At 34.2% G+C, this 20,772-nt stretch overlaps 2 protein-coding genes and 1 non-coding gene across 6 annotated transcripts; 1 reads left to right on the top strand and 2 right to left on the bottom strand.

Annotated features, from left to right (window-relative positions):
- The first annotated feature begins 868 nt into the window (after positions 1 to 868).
- LOC118052916 (protein PAT1 homolog 2) lies at positions 869 to 8,621 on the top strand. Its single transcript, XM_035064020.2, has 5 exons — positions 869 to 1,203; positions 2,467 to 2,609; positions 3,728 to 3,784; positions 5,168 to 5,243; positions 6,033 to 8,621. The coding sequence occupies exons 1-5, from the start codon at positions 1,152 to 1,154 to the stop codon at positions 8,075 to 8,077; spliced, it is 2,373 nt and encodes a 790-aa protein (XP_034919911.1). The 5' UTR covers positions 869 to 1,151; the 3' UTR covers positions 8,078 to 8,621.
- A 2,862-nt stretch (positions 8,622 to 11,483) lies between these two features.
- On the bottom strand, positions 11,484 to 13,021 carry LOC118052915 (uncharacterized). The gene is made up of 2 exons (XR_012170047.1): positions 12,572 to 13,021; positions 11,484 to 12,231 (listed from the first exon to the last, which is right to left on the bottom strand). It is a non-coding gene; the product is annotated as an uncharacterized protein (transcript).
- Positions 13,022 to 15,970: 2,949 nt separating this feature from the next.
- LOC118052914 (OVARIAN TUMOR DOMAIN-containing deubiquitinating enzyme 11) lies at positions 15,971 to 20,495 on the bottom strand. 4 transcript variants are annotated; one of them, XR_012170073.1, is made up of 11 exons: positions 20,347 to 20,495; positions 19,418 to 19,627; positions 18,395 to 18,468; positions 17,864 to 17,918; positions 17,637 to 17,711; positions 17,333 to 17,406; positions 17,166 to 17,214; positions 16,909 to 16,993; positions 16,588 to 16,670; positions 16,287 to 16,343; positions 15,971 to 16,182 (listed from the first exon to the last, which is right to left on the bottom strand). XR_012170073.1 is itself a non-coding variant. In XM_073409713.1 (11 exons), the coding sequence occupies exons 3-11, from the start codon at positions 19,589 to 19,591 to the stop codon at positions 16,139 to 16,141; spliced, it is 687 nt and encodes a 228-aa protein (XP_073265814.1). In that variant the 5' UTR covers positions 19,592 to 19,627; positions 20,077 to 20,138; positions 20,347 to 20,397; the 3' UTR covers positions 15,971 to 16,138. The 4 variants fall into 4 exon arrangements, 3 of the variants coding, with proteins under 3 accessions (XP_073265814.1, XP_034919907.1, XP_073265815.1); XM_073409713.1 differs by lacking the exon at positions 16,588 to 16,670 and adding an exon at positions 20,077 to 20,138 and having other exon boundaries at positions 20,347 to 20,397; XM_035064016.2 differs by lacking the exon at positions 16,588 to 16,670.
- Positions 20,496 to 20,772: the final 277 nt, after the last annotated feature.

The raw sequence follows: 20,772 nt of genomic DNA, 5'->3' as shown, positions 1-20,772 counted from the left end.
CTTATCTTTGATAATTCTTGATTGATTTAATTAAATATATGCATTAACTTTTCAATTTATAATTAGGATTTTTTTGGTGAAAAAAATACATGAAAAAATCTTGAATATTTATTATTTTTACGTTCGAAAGAAAAAACTATCCAACCCACTATGAATTGCGTGTCACATGGATCTCGTAATTAGTGACTATAATGTACCTGCTTACATCCAAACTCTTTGACAAAGTAATAGATCTTGTAATTTTAACTTGAATAGAAAAAACATTGACTCGTTAGGTTAGCTATGAAAAATAAAATAAAATAAAATAAAATAAATAATGTTGTTGAATAAAAAATAATTAACAAAATTTAATCAAATAACATAATAATTCATAATTTCATATATCTTTTTCATAGTCGGTCCTCAAGTTAACCAAAGTTTTTAACAGAGTCGATGAATTTTTTTTTTTTTTTTAATATTTCTTTAACCAAACTGGCACAGAAGCCGGATGATCCGCCAGATGAGTCCAAGTTTTTAAACAATGCTCAAACCGCGTCTCGTAACTATGTAAAAAAGCAATACCAACTTGCAACTAATAATTATAATCTCTCTCAATCCTAACCGTATATCTGTTGGAGTGCACATGTATGTATACTCCACAAGGCAGAAAAAAGAGTAATCCATTCTTTTTTTATTTTTTTATTTATAAGTATTCGAATTAGGTTGCATGTTTACAATTCTTAACATTAATGATTAAATAAATATTTAATAATTATTAATATTAATAATCACATAATTCAAATTTAAAATTATAAAAAAATAAATTTTTTGATCTTAAATTTTTATCATTAAATACCTATGCGGTTTATTCTTCTTTTCTTTTCTTTTTTTTCCTTCGACGGTGAAAAATAATCCTTCTCATTCTCTCTGTCTGCGAAAGAGGGGTTTCTTTCCCTCAAAATAAATCCTAGCTCTCTTTTTATTTACCCCTCCATGCCATTCCCTTAAACGCTCTTCCTCTTCTTTGCATGAGTGAGTCATAAATCACTCACTTCTTTTAGGGTTTTTTTTTTTTCTCTTTACCAGTTGAAAACGAGAAACGACGTTGTTCTCTTTTCGAAATCTTGGATTTTCTTTCTTCTTTTTATGATTGTTTGCAGGTTTTTGTAAATATGGAGCGATCTGATGGCAAAGATTTCAAGGAATTCACTGATTCTTCTTCGGGTTCTTACCTCCTTCACTCTCTAATTATTTGGTTTTGGTTTTCTTGTGTATGATTTTATGTATTTGATGAAAGATTGATTCTTTTTGGGAATTGATTTAAGGGTTTTTGTTGTGGATGTTGAGAAATAAAGTGGAATAAAAAAGAAGAGAGCTTTTGGACTTTAAAGGGAGTTTTATTGAAGCTAAAATCTTGGGATTCAAGAAAGATTGCTTTTTTTTATTTATTTATTGGTTGGGATAAATTCTTTAGATTTGGGAATGTGCTTAAATTTAGTTTAGGGCTTATTTTTCGGTTTTGTGTTTGTGAAGTTTGTGATTTTTTTAATCAAAAGTTCTCTTCTTTTGTTGTTTCAATGAATATTGAGCTTTGAATTTTGATGTCTTGTTGCTTTTCTTTTGCGTTTAATCTTGTAATGCAAAGCAAGATATGATCTTTTGTGATTAAAGTTGCAAAACTGGAATAAGGTTGGTTCTGAATTGTGTGAATATTAGTTTATAGTTCATGATTTTAGGTTGGATTGGTAATGTGATAGTCAGGTACCCTGTCTTTCGATAGAATGGCTGTGATGTGATCATGTTCATGTATGCTATGGCTGAAAACATACCCAGCTTGGGGATAAATTCTTTAGATTTGGGAATATGCTTAAATTTAGTGTTTGTGAACTTTGTGGTTTTTTCTGTTTAATCAAAAGTTCTCTTCTTTTGTTGTTTCAATGAATATTGAGCTTTAAATTTTAATGTTTTGTTGCTTTTCTTTTCTGTTTAATCTTGGGATTTTAGGTTGGACTGGTAATGTGATAGTCTGGTATCCTGTGTTTCGATAGAATGGCTGTGATGCAATCATGTTCATGTATGCTGTGGCTGAAAACATACCCAGCTTCTGTTGTGAAATTTCTTGAACTCCTTCAGGCTCTCACATCATATCGGGTCAATGTTTAAAAACCACAAAAAAGGAAAAAAAGAAGAAAGAAATTCCTATCTTGCTGCTCAATTGCCGCCAATCTGAGCTAATTTTTAAGTAGAGTTTAAATTGTGAAGTAGTGGGTTTTATTGGATGTGCATTGGGGCTTCTTTTGATGCATATTATTGTACTTGTTAGTCCTTGGCTTTTACTCGTCTGTTTAGGGTGCCATTTGGTGTTCTATCCTCAAATATGAATTCAGATAACTCAGTTTTCCTACCGCTTTATGTGGACATGTGTGTGCTCAAGCATGCACTTCTGTTAAAACTTCACATAATTTTTTTGTTCAAATTGTCTTTCAGGTGCACTCTTTGATGCTTCACGGTACGAATTTTTTGGTCAACATGCTGTGGAAGAAGTGGAGTTGGGTGGTTTAGAAGATGAAGGTGACAATCTTGTGCTTGGACCTGCCGATGATGAGTATCGTTTGTTTGATAGAGATGAAGTAAGAATAGTTTTCTTTTTTTTGTCTCCTGTAATCCATTTCACTCTTATTCGCACCCTTACTCTTTTACTGAAAACATTTTTTTAATTTGTGACTGCTGGATTTAACCTAATTTGCTTATTGTTTAACCTGTATTATCTGTTTGATTATCTGTACAATATGTGTATTGTTTTGGATGCAGACATCAATTAAGGTCTTATTCCTTAGAAATTAATTGTCATTGTAGCTTGGAAACTTGAGGTGATTGTCGTCACTGTGCATTCATTACTAAACCAGAAGTTTTAAGTTAATCAGTCTAAGTTAAAAAAAGATTAAAAGATAAATACTGAGCTAATTATGGCATTTGTAAACATAGGACGTTGGTGATACATTTATATTTTTTGATTTTTGAGTGGCAATTATTCTTTTGAAAACATAAGAGTTTGCTGGTATATAGTTTGATCTTGCATGTTCTTTTGAAAACATATGAGGTGCTGATAAATAGTTTTATTTTTTAATGTTTGTTTTATAAATGATCATTAGATGTGTATCAAATGAAGTTTCTAGGTCCTTTCTTTTTTGTGGATGAAATAAAATTTACATGTGACTTGTGTAAATAAAAAAAATTCACTCATTTCATAAATAAAATTTATATGTTCTTCATGTAGTCATCTTAGAAAAAGGAGCCTGTAGACCTTGTACTCTGGCAGAGGAGAATGGCCTATTCTTTTCTTAATTTGACGAAGCCTTAAGTGTAGCTGTTTGGGGTCAGCTACTTTTGTTCTTTCCTATGTTTTTATTATTTCAGTGTCCATTCTGTATTTGTTTAACTCTAATCTGAAGAGTTATTGAGAAAGAAAGATAAAACCTTTATTTTTTGGTCTGATACTTCTCTGTTCTGTTGCAGCCAACTGTTGTGCATTGTTGTTTGCTCTTATCAAAATCTAGTATTTATTTAACTTCTAGTTAATGAGAAAAGAGAGATTCCTGATCAACCATTATGAAAAAAGAGTCTATCAGAATCAAACCATGAAATCATGTAGCGGAGTCATAATTAAGATGCTGCACTATTGAAACTTTGGATTGCTGTTATAATGACTGATTTTTTTTTTCCTGTTCTTTTTTTTTTTTGATTTCAGGGTGCAAGTTTAGGATCTTTATCTGAAATTGATGATCTGGCAAGTACTTTCGCAAAGGTTAGATTCTTTTTTCTTTAACTTATACAGTAATTTAACGTGTATAACATACCATTTGATGAGTTCTACATGTTCATTTAATTCCAACATGTTCTGTTTATTAAGACAATAAGTTTAGTCATTACACATTTGCTACAAGGTTAATTGTTACTTGGATATCAGAATCACAAAAGCTAGCTTGGAAACATGTTTTTATTGGGCTCCATAGGGTTAATTGGTTTTATGATGCATCTCAATTTAAAAGTATCAAAACACATGTTTTACCGGGCCCTCATGGTTTTGCCTGAGTAAAAGGGAAAGATGCTAAGTTATAAGTTTGAGGAAGAGAAAAAGGTGGAAGGGACATTTGATCCCCTTCTATGGCGTCGATTGTTCCCTTGATCTGTGAACATATTATTTTGTATTATTTTCTTCTCAAATTGTTGATAAAAATTTAAGAGTTTAGGAGAATGAGAGAAGAAAATTTGTCATGATGGAGAAAAGTCATCTCCATAGAAGAATACAAGAAATATAAATAAAATTAATAAAAAGAAGGTATTTTAGTGTCTCTGAAAGCTGGCTGAAGACATTTTGTCAAATTCTGCAGAAGCAATACTCCATAGAGACTAGAGAAGGCCAAAAAACCAACCTTTCTACCCTATACTTGACTGGGTCTTTGAATATTCTTGAATTCTGGTCCATCAAGGTACTCCAGATCAAAAGCAAATCTTTCCACCCAGTGATTTTCAGTACAACTAATACACATAAGATCTGCTCTCTTCCCCTTTCCAACCTTGATCAAAAGCAAACCTTTCCACCCTGCTCTGTGACGATCTTATGTTAGACATGTTGCCTCTATTCGATGTTAAGCACAAACATTACACCTTTTATTTTATTTTAAGTACCCCTCATTTTCTTTTCCTTTGAATGACACTTAGCTTTCTGTCTATCAACTCTGGGTTTGGATGAGTAACTCAAAATGCTTTTGTGAAATGGGTTTTGCAAGTTAGTAGTATGCGTATGCATTGAGGAGGTCTAAATGAGGAAGGATCTTAAATGCCTCTGAGAGAGGATGAACTGAACATACATTTTCTGTTAGATGAGTTTTGATCTCTATACCTGAAACTGCCGCCATAAGCATTAGTTGGCCTAAGGAAGAAGTTTGAGATAAGCAACAATAATCAAATGCTTCCCTCGAGCAGGTTGGGTCCAAACTAGGAAGATAGGACTTGCTTTTTCTGTCATTATATCACATTCTTTTGTTAGGATTATTTTATCTCTATATGCTTCTGCTACTATTATTTCTAGTCTTCTTGATTCATATATCTTTTCCAACCCGAGGATCAAGGGATGCTTTCTAATGTTTTTTTTGTTGACTTGTGAATTTGGTGTCCAAATGCATAGTTGAACAGAGTTGTAACCGGACCAAGAAATCCAGGAGTTATTGGTGACAGAGGATCTGGATCATTTTCAAGGGAAAGTGAGTTCAATTAATTGTAAATTTTGTTTACATTATCTTGTTGCACCAAATCAAGAAATTTCCTCGACTTGATATTCTGTAAATTTGCTTTCTGAGTCCTGAGATGACCATGCAGTAGTTTAGATTTAATTCTCATATAATTGTTGTCAGTGTATTTTTGAGCCAGGAAGTATATTGAATGGAAATGCCTTCATTTTTTGTTTTCAGCTTGAAAGTTGAATTGGATGTTTTATCCTTGTGTTTTCTCCTCCAATACATGTACTTCACAAAGCCTGTCATAAACTTTTTTATGTTTTTTTTTTAGTTTTTTCCACAAGCCTGATGATTGGTAAAATAGTTTTAGCAGAAGTCCTTTTCTTTGCATGCAGGTCAGAAGGCCTTTTCTTCAGTAAGATGGAGAGTGGCTTCTTGGCTAAAATGGTTTTTTTCTTCATTAACCATTTTGAGATTGATTTAGTTGTTCTCATGAAATTCTGGTACATCCAGTACAATCAATTTCTGATGTGTCAGATCATTGTTTGTCTTCCAGTTTTTGAAATAAAAGAAGTAATAATATATTTTGCATACATGCATACTTCACATCACTTGCTGGTGACTAGTGCAAATGATTTCTGTTGTGTTTCCTGTTTTGCGAACCAAAATGTACATGATTATTTCCACCTTTCAACTTGGCATACCACGGTTAACAGTTTGCAGAGTAACATATCATATTTTTAGGTCAGCATTACTTCTATAGGGGTGTCTAAGTATGCCTCCTGCCATAGCATCTAATACTAATTTTCTTTTCAGGTTCATCTGCTACTGATTGGGCACAAGATGGAGAGTTTGCTGGCTGGTTAGATCAACAAATGTTTTGTGCAGAAAATGCTCAGGACAGCAAGAGATGGTCATCACAGCCCCAGCCTTCTTCGGCTCGTTTCTCAGAATCAAAACCATTGTACAGAACTTCCTCGTATCCCCAGCAGCCACTGCAGCAGCCTCACTTCTCAAGTGAACCAATTCCTGTACCCAAATCAAATTTCACATCTTTCCCCCCACCTGGTGGTGCTTCACCACACCACCTCAATGTTGCTTCTCGTGCTGGTGGACTGCAGTCGCACTTGTCTGCTCCAAACCTCTCTCCTTTGTCCAACTCTAATCTTCATCTGGCTGGTTTACAGCATGGGCTACATTATGGTGGAAATCTGCCCCAGATCATGTCTCCTGGCCTTTCTTTTAATAATAGGCCACAAAAACATTGGCTTAATCATGCTGGTCTATTACATGTAGATCAGTCTAGGCTCTTAGAGAGTATATTGCAGCAGCAACTATCGCATCAAAATGGCCTAATGTCTGCCCATTTGATGTCACCACAGCAGCAATTGCAACAGCAGAGACTGCACTCTTCACTTCAACCATCACTGGCTCACTTTGCAGCAATGCAATCTCAGTTCTTTAATTCCCATCCTTCATCATTGCATATCAGGGATCAAAAACATAAATCATCCTCTCAAAGAAACCGGCGCTTTTCGCAAGGATCTGACACTAGTAGTCAGAAAAGTGATAGTGGCTGGGTGCAATTCCGATCCAAGCATATGACAGCTGATGAAATAGAGAGTATTCTGAAAATGCAGCATGCTGCCACTCATAGCACTGACCCATATATAGATGATTACTACCACCAAGCTTCTCTTGCCAAGAAATCTACTGGGTCAAGAATTAAACACAATTTCTGCCCATCTCACATGAAGGAGCTCCCTTCTCGATCTCGTAACAGTGCAGACCAGCATTCTCATCTCCATTTTGATGCTCTCGGGAAGATTCCTCTCCCACCCATTCGTAAACCTCGCCCCCTTCTTGAAGTTGATTCTCCTAGTTCTGGTGATGGAAACTCTGAACAAATCTCTGAGAGGCCTTTGGAACAGGAACCTATGCTTGCAGCTAGAATCACTATTGAAGATAGCTTATCTCTTCTTCTTGATGTAGATGATATTGATCGTTTCCTGCAGTGTAATCAGTCCCAGGATGGTGGGGCTCAGCTCAGGCGTAGGCGGCAGAACTTGCTTGAAGGCTTGGCAGCATCACTCCAGCTTGTTGACCCACTTGGACAAACTGGCCACTCTGTTGGACTAGCCTCGAAGGATGACATTGTGTTCCTGCGGTTAGTATCTCTTCCCAAGGGTCAAAAGCTTATCTGCAAGTTTCTTCAGCTTCTATTCCCTGGCAATGAACTCACCCGTGTTGTCTGCATGGCTATTTTCCGTCACTTGAGATTTTTGTTTGGTGGCATTCCCTCGGATACAGATGCAGCCGACACGACTACAAATCTCACAAAGACAGTTTCTGCATGTGTAAATGGCATGGATCTTCATGCATTGAGTGCTTGCCTGGTTGCAGTAGTTTGTTCTTCAGAGCAGCCACCTTTTCGGCCTCTTGGTAGTCCTGCTGGGGATGGGGCCACAGTTATTTTGAAATGTCTTCTTGAAAGAGCTAGTAAACTATTACATGGTCCTCAGGCTTCTGCCAACTGTGCTATGCCCAATTTTGCTCTTTGGCAGGCATCATTTGATGAATTTTTTGATCTTCTTACGAAGTACTGCCTGATTAAATATGACACCATACTGCATTCAGTCTATGCAAAGACACCACCTAGTACAGAAGGTATTGATTTGGAGGTGCGTGCAGCTACAAAACAAGAAATGCCCGTTGAGCTTTTACGAGCTTGCCTTCCTCATACAAATGAACACCAGATGGAGCTCTTAAGACATTTTGGGCAGCAACGCAATACCAGCACTGGGCTGAGTGCACCTCCAGGGAATAGTGGCCACATAAACTCTGAATCAGTGATGAGTTGATCGAGGAAAGAATTAAAGATACTGCAACTGGATGACCATTCTGTGTATATCAAGCCCAAAGCTTATCTGGTACTAATGTGCTTTGGAGCTTGGGAGTGGCAGAGATTCACCTTTATTGTGAGTCTGGTTTTACAAGGGTTCATCTTTATCTGTTTAATATTTTCCTTTAAAAGCTTATCAACGACTCCAATCTCATTAAACCTAAAGTCATATGCATAAATTTGTATCATGATGGAAAATATACATGGGAGATGGTGACTGGGATGCCCTTTTTCATTTTATATTCTTCCAAGGAGCTTTATTTTGATGCTCTATGTTGTAATTCCTGGCAAACAAAAGCTAAAGCTTAGGGGCTAGATTGTACAGGATAAACACTCCCTTTTATTTTGATCTGTCTTGTTCATTGGAAGTCAAGGAAGTTGTAGTGAAGAGAGTTTCCAATGTTCAGGACCATCAAGCTGGATGTACTTGTTGGAGCATGTATCAGTCAGAACTGACATTCAAATTCTGTAATAAATTGCAAATGTTGTGGAGGCGCAAGAAATGTCCTGTCAGATTAAGGGAACTGGAAGTCCTGAAGTAAATGTAGTCAATTTCTCTCACTCATTTGTGAGAAACTGTTAGATAGACTTGGTTTACCACATCATTGATTACGTGTCTTGTGTTTATTGGCTTCAAGTGGTGGTGGAATCTTTCACGGGCAGAATTCTTTTGATATTGGGGTTTCAGTGCATGTTTCCCCACCATGACTTGTTTGCTTCTCTTTCATTTGCAGAATTTCTGTTTGTTTAAACATAAATTTGAGCGCCTTACACCTGTTTAAGTCGATACAAAAGGTTGTTCTCGTAGTTAAAGTAGATATGTTTATATTTTAAACCTTTCAATCATTTTTTCAGAAAAATATTTTTCTCCATTTTCCTATACAAAATAATACTGGAAAATAAGTTTAAAAAAGAGATTTTCAGAGAGCTCTTGAATAGTGTTAATTTAGAAAAAAATTATGTGTTATAATCTCATGAAAGAGACCTAGCTAATATGGTTGATCTAGTGATTTGTTTGATATGGAGTTTGACCTAGTGATATGAGCCTCGGTTATTATTCTATTGGTTTTTTTTTTTTATTGAAACAAAATTGTTATGATTTTTATTATTATTATTTTTTCCTGGCCATCAACCCTAAGGTCTAACTTCCGAACAATAGATTTATTCCTTAAGACCTGGTCTTCAATAGCAAAATCTCTTGATTTTTTGTAACAGCAAAGTTTTCTAATCTTCTGCAGCTTTTAAGGCATTCTTTCAACACTCCTCCTTGCTTTAACTGCTGCAAACACTTAGCTTGCTTCTTAGTTCTTCAAAACTTGTTTTTTAAAAGAGCTTTAGTCACAACATCTACAAGCTGGTCATTGTTTCTGTAATAAAAAAGAGTAACTTCTCTTTCTTTCTAAACTTTTCTTAAAAAATATAACTTGATTTTAACGTGCTTAGTCCTACTATGAAAAACATGATAATCTGTAATGGAAATTATAGCTTAATTTATCAATATAAATATGTGTTGGCTCAAGTTGACCCATATGCAAATTTGCAAGTATTTTTCTTATCCAATTTGCTTGATTTACAACAGTAGTATCTGTTATATATTTGGCCCCAATTGTGCTTTGAGCAACCACATCTTGCTTCCTTGAACACCGAGAGAACATGCTTGATCCGAAGCTAAAACAATAGCCCAAAGTGCTTTTTATATCATCTACAGATCTTGTCCAGTCACTGTTAGAATAACCATGGAGCATAAAATCATGAGAATAGGAGAACTTTATACCGTAGTTTATTGTACCCTTGATATATCTTACTATCCTTTTTGCGCCTTGAAGATGTGATTCACTTTCACAATGCATGAATCGTGAGAGAAAATATACAACAAATGCAATATCAAATCTTGTTGTTGTAGGATACATCAAACACCCAATTAGACTTCTGTACTAACCTTCATCTACTTTGTTTGTTCCATCATTCTTGCTGAATTTTTCTTTTAGATTCATAAAAGTGCTTGTGCTTTTGCAGTTCTCCATGTGAAACTTTTTTAGGATCTCCTTAGCATACTTCCTTTGACATATGAAGATTCCTCCATTGCTTTGTTTCACCTCCATTACAAGAAAGTAAGACATCAAACCAAGGTCTATCGTCTCAAAACCTTTTGGTTGTTCTATGAAAATCTCCTCATGCAAATATCTTTTTGGAAACGCAGATTTTACATTTAACTGATAAACTTTCTAATCCTTTTATATAGACAATGCAAGTAGCAATCTGATTGTATCAAGTCGTGTTACGGGTGCAAAAGTTTCTGAGAAGTCCACTCTAAACACTTGAGCATAGCCCTTCACAACTAATATGGCTTTGTATTTGTTTATAGAACCATTTGCATTTTATTTAGTTCTATAAACTCATTTGACTCCTATAACATTTTTATGTAAAGGCTTGTCCATCAGTATCCAGGTATCATTTTTTTTTTTTTATCATTATAAGTTCCTCTTTCATTGCTTCAATCCATTCGTTGTTTTTCATTACCGCTTTGAATTCTGCAAGCTAAAAAATAGCAATATTGCTACTTTCATAAATCTCAGATAATGATCTTGTACCTCTGACTGACTCATTATAAATATTGTCGTTAATAATCTCCCAAGTTAAAGATTCCTGCTTCTATATTGATGATTCTTGCTTCTTTTTTGGTTCATCTTATTTTCATTGTTTATCTTCCATGAAATTAACATTTTTGCTTACTAGAATTCTTTCATTTTGAGGTTGGAAGATTCTGTAAGCTTTTGATGGACTATTGTATCTAATAAACACTCCTAATTTAGCTTTTTTATTTAGTTTGTCTTTTTTAACCTGTGGCATATACTGAATCAAGGTCGATCGGCTAATGAGACATTTAAATATCTCTAACTACAACTATTGCTAACAAAAAAATTACTCGTCGTTGTATCTTAGTAATTTTTATGTATATCCCACCATTTCTTGCTAGTTTTTGTTTTTCCCTTTACCTTTTCTTACCGGTTCCCAAGACCTAAATGTATAGTGATAAGAGAAAGCTATTAAACCCTTGTACGAGTAAGGTAAGCAAGTAAACTTGAAACTCAACTAGCAATAGTCAAGTAATAAGAAATGAATTGAAAAAATATATATTATTTAAATATTATCACTTGCATTTTTCAGCCCGCATGAAAGTATATAATCGACGGAGAACTTTGAGTTTACAAGCTTCTTTCTATGATTTAGTTCCTGACCGTGTCTGTCCACATGTGGGTCATATCCAGAATCGTTTTGATGATGTATAAAATAAGTATGAAAATAAGACGATTTTTACTCATTCAACACAATCTAATTATAACAAATTAAAGAACCACACTGTATCAAAGCGAAGCTTCATTTCATTTATTTATTTTAGCATTACACACAAGTACGATGTAACAGAGGCCGCAGCCATCTTTATTCATATATATTAAAGCAACGTAGTTGTTATTGGGCAACAAAAACTTGCTGCTTCTAATTTGAGCAGGATTAATCATGGTACTAGATACCACATCTGGTTGTCTCCACCATTGGATGTCCAGAGAAGTATTTGTTGAGAGACTTCTATTTTACCCTCGCGCAAATCCATTACCAGTACTTCTTCATTAGTACTGGCAGTGCTAATAATGGCTTTATCAGAGGACCTGTATGTCCAAAATATATATTCAGACGAACTGAAGTTGCATGGGAGAACGAGAATGTCGCTTCCTTGGGTTAGGTCATTACAAGTGAGGCACATGCTAAGGTCCGTCTCTGTCCGCAAAGTACCATCTGAACGGAACTCCCATTTTTGCTCTTTTGTGGCGGCCTTGCAAGCCACTAGCTGGGGCACGAATCTGTTTGCTGAAACGCAGAGTTTACTGCCCGCCCCGACGATGGAAAACGGCCTTGAATCATTGATAGCCTTCCTACCTTCGCCGGAGGCATGCGGTGGAATTATAGGCCCGGGATGAGTATTAACGCCACCATCGTTTGCCACGGCATGGTGATCGTGAAGTGCCACTAACAAAACCCATAGTGCCACCAACTGCAAAATCCAAACTTTCATGTTTCCTTCCATTATGGATCGTGGGAATTTCCAAATCTCACCTGTCAAAACAGATGAAGAGTGTCAAATCTTAAATTATCAACCTTGCAAAAGTCTCCGGCCGGCTAGAGCCAGCACAGTTAAAAGACTACATAGTCAATCCACACAAGCTAACACATTTAATCATTTTTTGCTTTCATATCCCAAATGTTCTTCGTTAGCAATTGATTTTAGAGCTGAGTAGCAGCAGAAGCAGGCATGAATCAATTCACACTTGCTTCCAAGCCTAGCTAAAGGGAGCTAATTATCAAATAATTCCATATGTTTTATGAAATGTCATATATTCTTAGATGCATGAAGAAAAAGTGAAGTGTGCTTGCGTAAAATGATAAATAATTTTACCTTCAACGGAAATAAGGGGAATAAACTAGCTGATAACCTGTGAGGATGCCTGTGATTGAGAAGATTAAGAAGAAAGCTAGAGTGCTTGTGGTTTTTTTGAGCATAATCTGCCTTGCTTTTATAAGGGTTCTTGGCTGTGCGTATGTCCCCAACCACTTGAATATATTAATTAAGAAGATCACTACCAAGGGTTATAAGTAATTTTTAATGAAATGTTATAAATATCCAATGATTCAATCTTCATATACAAGCTAGAGGGCTGAACATATCAGTGTGCGGAAGCTTATATTTATGAAGATGAGGAAGAGAGAAAGACTACTACTAAGGATTAAAGTAAAAGGTAATCATAGAGCCATTAAACCAGGTGCAAGCTCCTCATGTATCTGTGTCCATATCACACAGCTTGTTTACCTTTTTTTCTTTATTTTTAATTACTATTATCACCAGCAATGAAATTCCACTCACTTCAAGATAATATAAATTATATTTTAAGATTTTATTTAATAATTCAAACTTTTTAAAATGAATTAATTAATTTTTTCACATGTACTTATATAAATTTGAATCTAATTATTCCTTATTTATTTGATCAAAATTAAACACAAGATAATATATATATTTACATATCTCAAGTTTAAAAAACTTTTATTTAAGAAAATATATTAAAAAATAATATAAATTATATAGTAGAATTTTATCTAATAATTAAAATTTTTAAATTGATATAATTCTTTAACAGAATCACATTCTAAATATAAATATTTCATCGTATATTCTTTGTTTAAGCAATGAAATTTCTAGTTGTATCATTAATTATCCGCTCAGCATCAGCTTTTGTTGTTCAAATAATAATCCTGCAGACAAATTGATAGTAATGTTATTCAGTCCAGTTAAACTATACATGTTCAACCTACACATAAGTGATCATAATTGGTTTTGTTTTTTTAATATTAATACGTAAAAGCCAAAAAAGGACTATGGATTCAATATAGAGACTCTCTCTTTTTTATTACAAGGATTATCTATATGCTTTTTATATATATTACAAGGATTATCTATATGTTAGCAGCACACAATAATCAAAATGAGATGCGATTGCAGTACATACCAGGTAATAATCTCGGATTGCTGGGCTCTAAACACAAGATGATATAGGTGGAAGTACCAAAAAAAAACCAACAACAAAAAACACATACACACAAAAAGGGATCACATAAAAATTTTAATTTAAAATTTTATTACTAAATATTTATTTTTTATTTAATCTGCCTCTCCTTAAATAAATCTAAAATTTGACATATATCAACAAGGAAACTTGAAAATAAAGAAAATATAATAAAAGTCCTAAAAAAAACTAGAAAAAAAACCATAAATAAAGCTAAAAAATCATAAAAGAGTTCTAGTCAAATAGAGAATCAAATTATAAAGCAACTAGAAAAATATAGCAAATCTCAAAAAGTAATTTTAATTTTATAGGAAAAGAACATCTAAAATCTTCTAGTAAAATTTCAATTTGATTCAATAATCAGATTGAAAATTATGTCTATTAATATAAAATTACATGTTAAAAAAAAATTACTTACATCAGTCTCCCTATGTTGAAAAGAACTCGTTTTTGAGTTCAAATTATTGTTGCCTCGATCTTATGAATGTCCAATCAAGACTCTCTATATCCTTTTCTTTCTTTGCTTCAGGTGTATAATAATTTTAGATATTAACTTCAATCCATTCATCTTAAAATTTATATAAGAAATAACAATTAACATTTTATTTCTTTTTCATTGACTTTTATAGTAATAAATTCCAGATCTCCAACTTCATGAATATGCTTTGCATCTATATAACACTTGAATACATCTATTTTTATAATAATAATAAACTTGTAATAAAAAAATCAACATAGCTTAAATCAATTAAAAAAATTTGTTGATCACATTTCATATTATTTTTTTTATTCAATTTCTAACTTATCAACATGGACAAAATCAATGATACAATTACTACCATTATTGTTATTATTTATGATATTATCATCAAAATAAACATCATAAATTGATGGAGAATACCAATTCTCAACTCTTTCATTATAAATAGGATTACCAAAATCTCCACAATTCTCATCTCGATCAAGAAGCCACCTCCTCTATGCATGCTTTTAAAATGGATTTTTAAAATTGTCCATAGATATATGATCAGTGTTCTTATGATTCTTCGAGCTTCTCACCTCTACCAATTGAGAGGTTAATTTTGCAATTTGTGTGTACTTGTTTTCTATCATCAGCTCTTGAACCTTCTTCTCCTAATTGGGAACCTTCTTATCCCCACTTACATGAACATGTTCTGCTCTATGATATTTTCTAGCTATGATTATTTAACAGCACACGACAAGCAAAACAACATAGAATTGCAGCACACAATAAGCATAAAGAAAGACAATAAACACAAAAACATAGAGTTTTATCGATTATAGATGATCACTGAAAACCCTAATTCATAATTTCACTACTGAATATTTTTTTTTATATATAACATGTATCTTTAAGAGGTTTACAACTCTTAAATAAACCTAAAATTTGACTTAAACCAACAAGAAAACCGACAAAAAAAATAATAATAATAATCCTAAACAAAACTAGAAAAAGCTCTAAATAAAGTTGGGAATTTAATAAAATAGTTCTAAATCCAATAAAAAAAATATTAAACCAACTTGGAAAATTATTGGAAAGTCTTTCTAACCTCAGCATGAAAATAATGGCTGGTACTAGAAAAAAAATTTCATTTAACAGAGGCCGCAGCCATATTTATTCATGTTAAAGTAACGTAACTATTATAGGACAATAATAATTTGTCTCCTTTAATTTGAGCAGGATTAGTCATGATTTCAAGATACCAGTGCTGGTTTGCTCCATTATCTGTTGGCCACAGAATTATTTGTCGAGTAACTGTTGCTATAGAGTTGCGCGAATCCATTACCATTTTAGTGGGCAACATTCACAATGGCTCTATCAGAGTCCCTATATTGCCAAACTATATAACCAGACGAACTGAAGTTGCATGGGAGAAGGAGAATGTTATTTCTGTCCGTACAGTACCATCTGTACAGAACCCCCATTGTTGCTCTTTTGTGTCGGTCTTGCAATCCACTGGCAGCGGCGCGAATCTGCTTACTGAAACGCAGAGATTGCTGCTTGCCCCAACGATGGACAACGGGCTTGAATAATTTTTAAAATTCGTAACTTCTCCGGAGGCATACAGTCGAATTATAGGCTCGGGAAGTTTATAAATGCCGGAAATGTGTATATTTGGGGTCAAGAGCTCTTGCCAGGGTGGTTTTTTTAAGAAAGAAGCTTACTATAAAGTGTTCCTCAGGATTCTCCAAAAAGGACCTCAGCATAAGAATTAAAAAGAAAAACAATTAATATATAACGTTGAATTCAATATCAAGTTACATATTTGCTAGTTAAATAATCTATAGTTGCTTGCTTATTTGGAAATTATATACATGTATAGAGAACAAACGAAGAGTGGATATGGCATTGCTTGATCTCCTGCCGGCAAGTCAAACATTTAAAAAAGCCAATGCTTCTTTCTTGCTACTCTGGTCGGGACATCTGTAGGCATAGACAACATCCATTAAGGCTATTAGTTTGAAGGTACCAAAGAAAATTGCTGTGCTGAAGGTAAAACAAGCTCCGACTAGTGGTCTGTCCCTCACCTCCAGTTGCATACAATGAATTGTAATGAACTTCGCTCCAAAAGCTCAGCCAAAGTTCTGGAAACAAGAGCAGCCATAATATCAGTAAGTAGAGAATAATGAAAAGATAGCTCAAAGATGCAAGGGATTTCATTGTTTCAGTTGAAGACAGACCTATCTCTAGGCTTGACTTGCTTGATAACATAAGAATTGTTTCTGCGGTGACCAGATTTATTATAGATTTTTTCCGCAAGGAATTTTGTAGGATAGCCTACTTTGAAGAGAGGAAAAGTACAAAACAGGAAAATCAAGTATAGCCTACTTTGAAGCATGAAACAGGTTATAGTGATCCATCTTTGTTAGGAAAATTCTTCTTCTCAATTCCCCATCCCTTATCCTGGTCAGCTTCAAAATTCCATAACATTGAGAAGTAGCGGAGGTGATAATTAGGAAATAAAATATCCAGTTTCTCTCAAGACAGGTAGAGCATGCAGACTTACAAATGGTAGCATAATAAGAAATAAGATTTGGACTTTTAATTTACTCTAAAGTAATCAAATTTAACACAGAAATCCATTTAGCAAGAAGCATGATATACATGTTGTGATGACCTATGGGATATGGTATAAAGATTTAGATCTACCTCTGGTGGGACTTTTGTCTTTGGGCATGATCTCGATATAGCATGTGTCCCGGAAAGATGTTACCAAACAAATTTTGGCTCCAAACTGAATTCATGCTCATAAGAGGTCAGAGGATAACCATTGCATAACACAAGCAGATAATAGTTACAAAAAACGCAAAAAATTAGGCTTCATGTATAGTCTTCAGGAAAATGGATCCATTCAATAAATAAGAAAAATCCAATAAGGGAGCAAAAAGAGTTAGATTTCCGCTTACTCGATCTGCCGCTGCCTGTAGAGTTAGATGATCCCCCCACTCCCCTGACCTAGTGTCATGGAAGGTTTCACACACAAAATGAATTAGAATGCAGCTTAATTTTTTGTAAGCATGGTTTCCATTTTTTGCTGGAAAAAAACTAGCATGCATCACCAAAGAAATCTAACTTTTTCATCTTCTTCACATAGCTTCTGTACTTCATGGGGACATATCCCTCATATGATTTTCTGAAATGCTTTAGCTGAAAAAGAAGATAAATGAAACAATGATAAGAAAATAGTGAAGCATGACAAAGCAATTTCATAGAAAATATATAAACTATGTAGTCTATATAGCAGACTCATGCATAGCACCAGACATTTGGATGTATTAGAAGTTGGCCATTAGTAGCATTTTTCCAACATGCATAACCTCTCTATCCCCCGGCATAATGAATTAGTAAAGTCATGTGTAGAGATTTATCAACAATACCTGCTTGACTATTTTCTTCCTCACATGTTTGTGGTAATCTGGACTGCGGAACAATTGGTCTGCTAATGCTCGAAACTGTCAAATAAATCAAACCATTGCTTTATAAGCACTTCTGTAATGGAGTTCTCACAGTGACTTATGGGGACTCTTTCAGACATCCATGCTAGTACAGTTATGAATAAACAATTCATTTGAAGAAATGAAACTGGTAATTGTAGCTACTACACCTGGCAATTCCCATCGCCCTCGATTTGCAGTTCTTCTAAACCATATGTTGCCAACCTGAAAGAAAACCATTTATTAGGATAAACAAAAGATAAACCATACTCTGCATATAAAAGAAACCAATTTTTTGACATCAGATGGTAAAAACCATTTATTCAATATTTCAACAATATGCACATTAGATGCCATCAAGCCAGCATTTACAATCTTTACTTAAACAGCGCAAATCAGAGTCTATACATGGAAAAATATGCTTGCCATGCTCAAAGTGAACCTACAAAAAGGATGCTAGCAACTGAAACTAAATTCATTACAGGAATGAGAAAAGGCAAGCACGTAAAAATAGATAACAGTTATAGGCATGCCACATTACATAATAGCTAAAAGTGAAATGCACCAAGTAAGTGATCCAAGAATGAGTACGAAGCAGTATGAAGGGTGCATCACATTACATAATAGCTAAAAGTGAAACGCAACAAGTGATCCAAGAATGAATAAGAAACAGTATGAAGGGTGGATGACAAAATCACAACCTTTCAGACAGTCGCTCATGGTCTAAGGTTGCATCATTCACATCAGGTATCTCACCATTCACCCGTGGAGTGTGCTGGCAAAACATTAAATCTATGATTATTCATATGGCTTTAATAAACACCAAGAAGTTATTCAACAGCAGGAGGAAATAACAAAACAAAAAAGGACAACAATTATGTGTATTTGTTTACCTCTTTACCACTCACTGGTCACTATTAGAGTAGAAACTAGGTTAAAATAAATATATAACCAATCACAAGCATAGAAGGAAGTGCCAGGTATGTTGGATAATAACAGCAGTTGTTGAAGAATCCAGTGAGCACTTCGTACTCTGTTCCTCAAAACACGTGCTTGTTGCAAGCTAATGTGAAGGTAAAGAGAACATACACAGTGCAACCCTTACTTTCAGCAAGGAACTACAGGTTGCATACTTGGCTCATGCAGCCACATAATTCACATTGTTTTTGTTAATGGTTCCTTGTATTTTTAGGGACTGATTGTTTTGATTTTTTATTTTTTAGATGACTAATTGGATAGTTACATGCGTGTTCACTGGGTGATGAGGCATGCTTCTTAACTTTTGGATTTGGGTTATTGTTCACTTAATTAGGCTTCGCTGCAAGGAGTAATTTAATGGCCAAAGATATGAAATTAGCTGCTTATTTTGCTTATTTATAAATGGAAGTTAGATACACATACATGAAATGCCATACTGCGCCATTGGTACCTAGATTTATCCCCTATTTTGCTTAAATTAAGGAGTGATATCACCACAAGTTTTTACCCATCATAACTAACACCCAAGACTGCACTATAGATTGGTACAGCATTGCATATCAACAGCCCGTTTTGTTGGTGCACAAGGTTGATAGAGGTTAAAATTTACTATCATTTAACAAATTGGCCTTTCCATACACTATACAATGAAACAAAAAAATGCACTGAGCGTGTGAATTTGAAATGTCATATATGTGTAAGCATGTAGTATGGGCTGGAAAATATGGATGTGGAAAGGAAAATACTGGTATGGAGTCCAAATGCGACAGTCTCTTCCCAAGCGTTCCAGCAACTTGAGAACTTTCATCTCCTGCTAAGATGCTTGCAATGGTTTGGTCATCCTCTATGTCCGGAAAGCTGCTATTCAAACTCGAAGTCGAGCTCACACTTGCATTGCTATTGCTGTTGCTTTCAGTCATACTATGCCAACATCAACAAATCCAGCTAATTCTAACCTACAAAACAAGCAAAGGCGAGGCATTAAATCTGAATATCAATAGCAAATTCGAAATCTATAGATGCACAAATTTCTATACAAGATGATGACAAACTTCAAAATTAAGAATATATGTTCCTCGGAGCAAACAGCATTCACTAATCTAAAGATTTTAACCAAACCATTCATCAATTTCACAAAATTGAATACTAAAATAGCCACAGACTACTTTTCAGGCTAGTGTGCCCCCAAAGCCTTTCACCTAGCCTTCTAAATTAATCAAGGATCGCGGATCAAATTACCTTCTTTAGCTGAATCAATCTCCAAATAGAAACCAAACAAATCATCATTCCCTTCCAATTTTCTCAGCAACCAAACATAGCAAAAAAAAAAACAAGAAAAACTCTAGACAATCAATTCAACAGCAAGAGAAATCCTAAAGCTCACACGAACCAGCCAAGAACAAACCTGAAACTCGAAACTTGAGGAAAGAACAAAGAAAACCCAGTATAAAACTTGAACTTTACCAGCTGATAAAACAATTGAAATGAAAAGATTCAATCTTTTTTAGTGAGTTTCAATCTTAGATGTTTCTTTTCAATTCCCAGAAACCAAACAAGCCAAAAAAAAAATGAACCCAGTTGAATAAATGACATGAAAGGTCAAAGTATATAATAGACATAAAGAAAAGGCAATACTTTATTAGACAAAGGGAAAAGAGAAAGAATAATAAGTTACCAAGATATGAAACGGTGAAGAAGAAGGTTTTTGCTTGTGTTGGTGATAGACTCCAAGCCTTCAACTATTCTTTGGACAGATAAATATATATTTATAGATAGATTACTAGATAAACTAGTCTTCTACTTAACGTCCTTCTCTTTTTTTCCGACAAGAAACCAACACTTAGAAGGTAGTGTTCGATAGGTGTTACGAGTTGTATTTTATTTAAAAATATATTAAAAAATATTTTTTTATTTAAAAAATTATTTTATCAAAATAATCTAAAATTATTAAAAAAAAAATAATTTAAAAATATCATTAAACTTATTAAAAAAAAAAAACAAAAAAACAAAAGATGCCGGAATAGGAAAATGCTGTAGACAGATATTTTCACTGGCTTTTTTTTTAATGTGTTCTGACTTGGAATACCAATGTCGTAAGTAA

Source organism: Populus alba, chromosome 6 (genome assembly GCF_005239225.2).
Source record: "Populus alba chromosome 6, ASM523922v2, whole genome shotgun sequence".
NCBI classification, from domain to species: domain Eukaryota; kingdom Viridiplantae; phylum Streptophyta; class Magnoliopsida; order Malpighiales; family Salicaceae; genus Populus; species Populus alba.
Note: the sequence above shows the minus strand (reverse complement) of the source record. Positions and strands in the feature narration are given on the sequence as shown.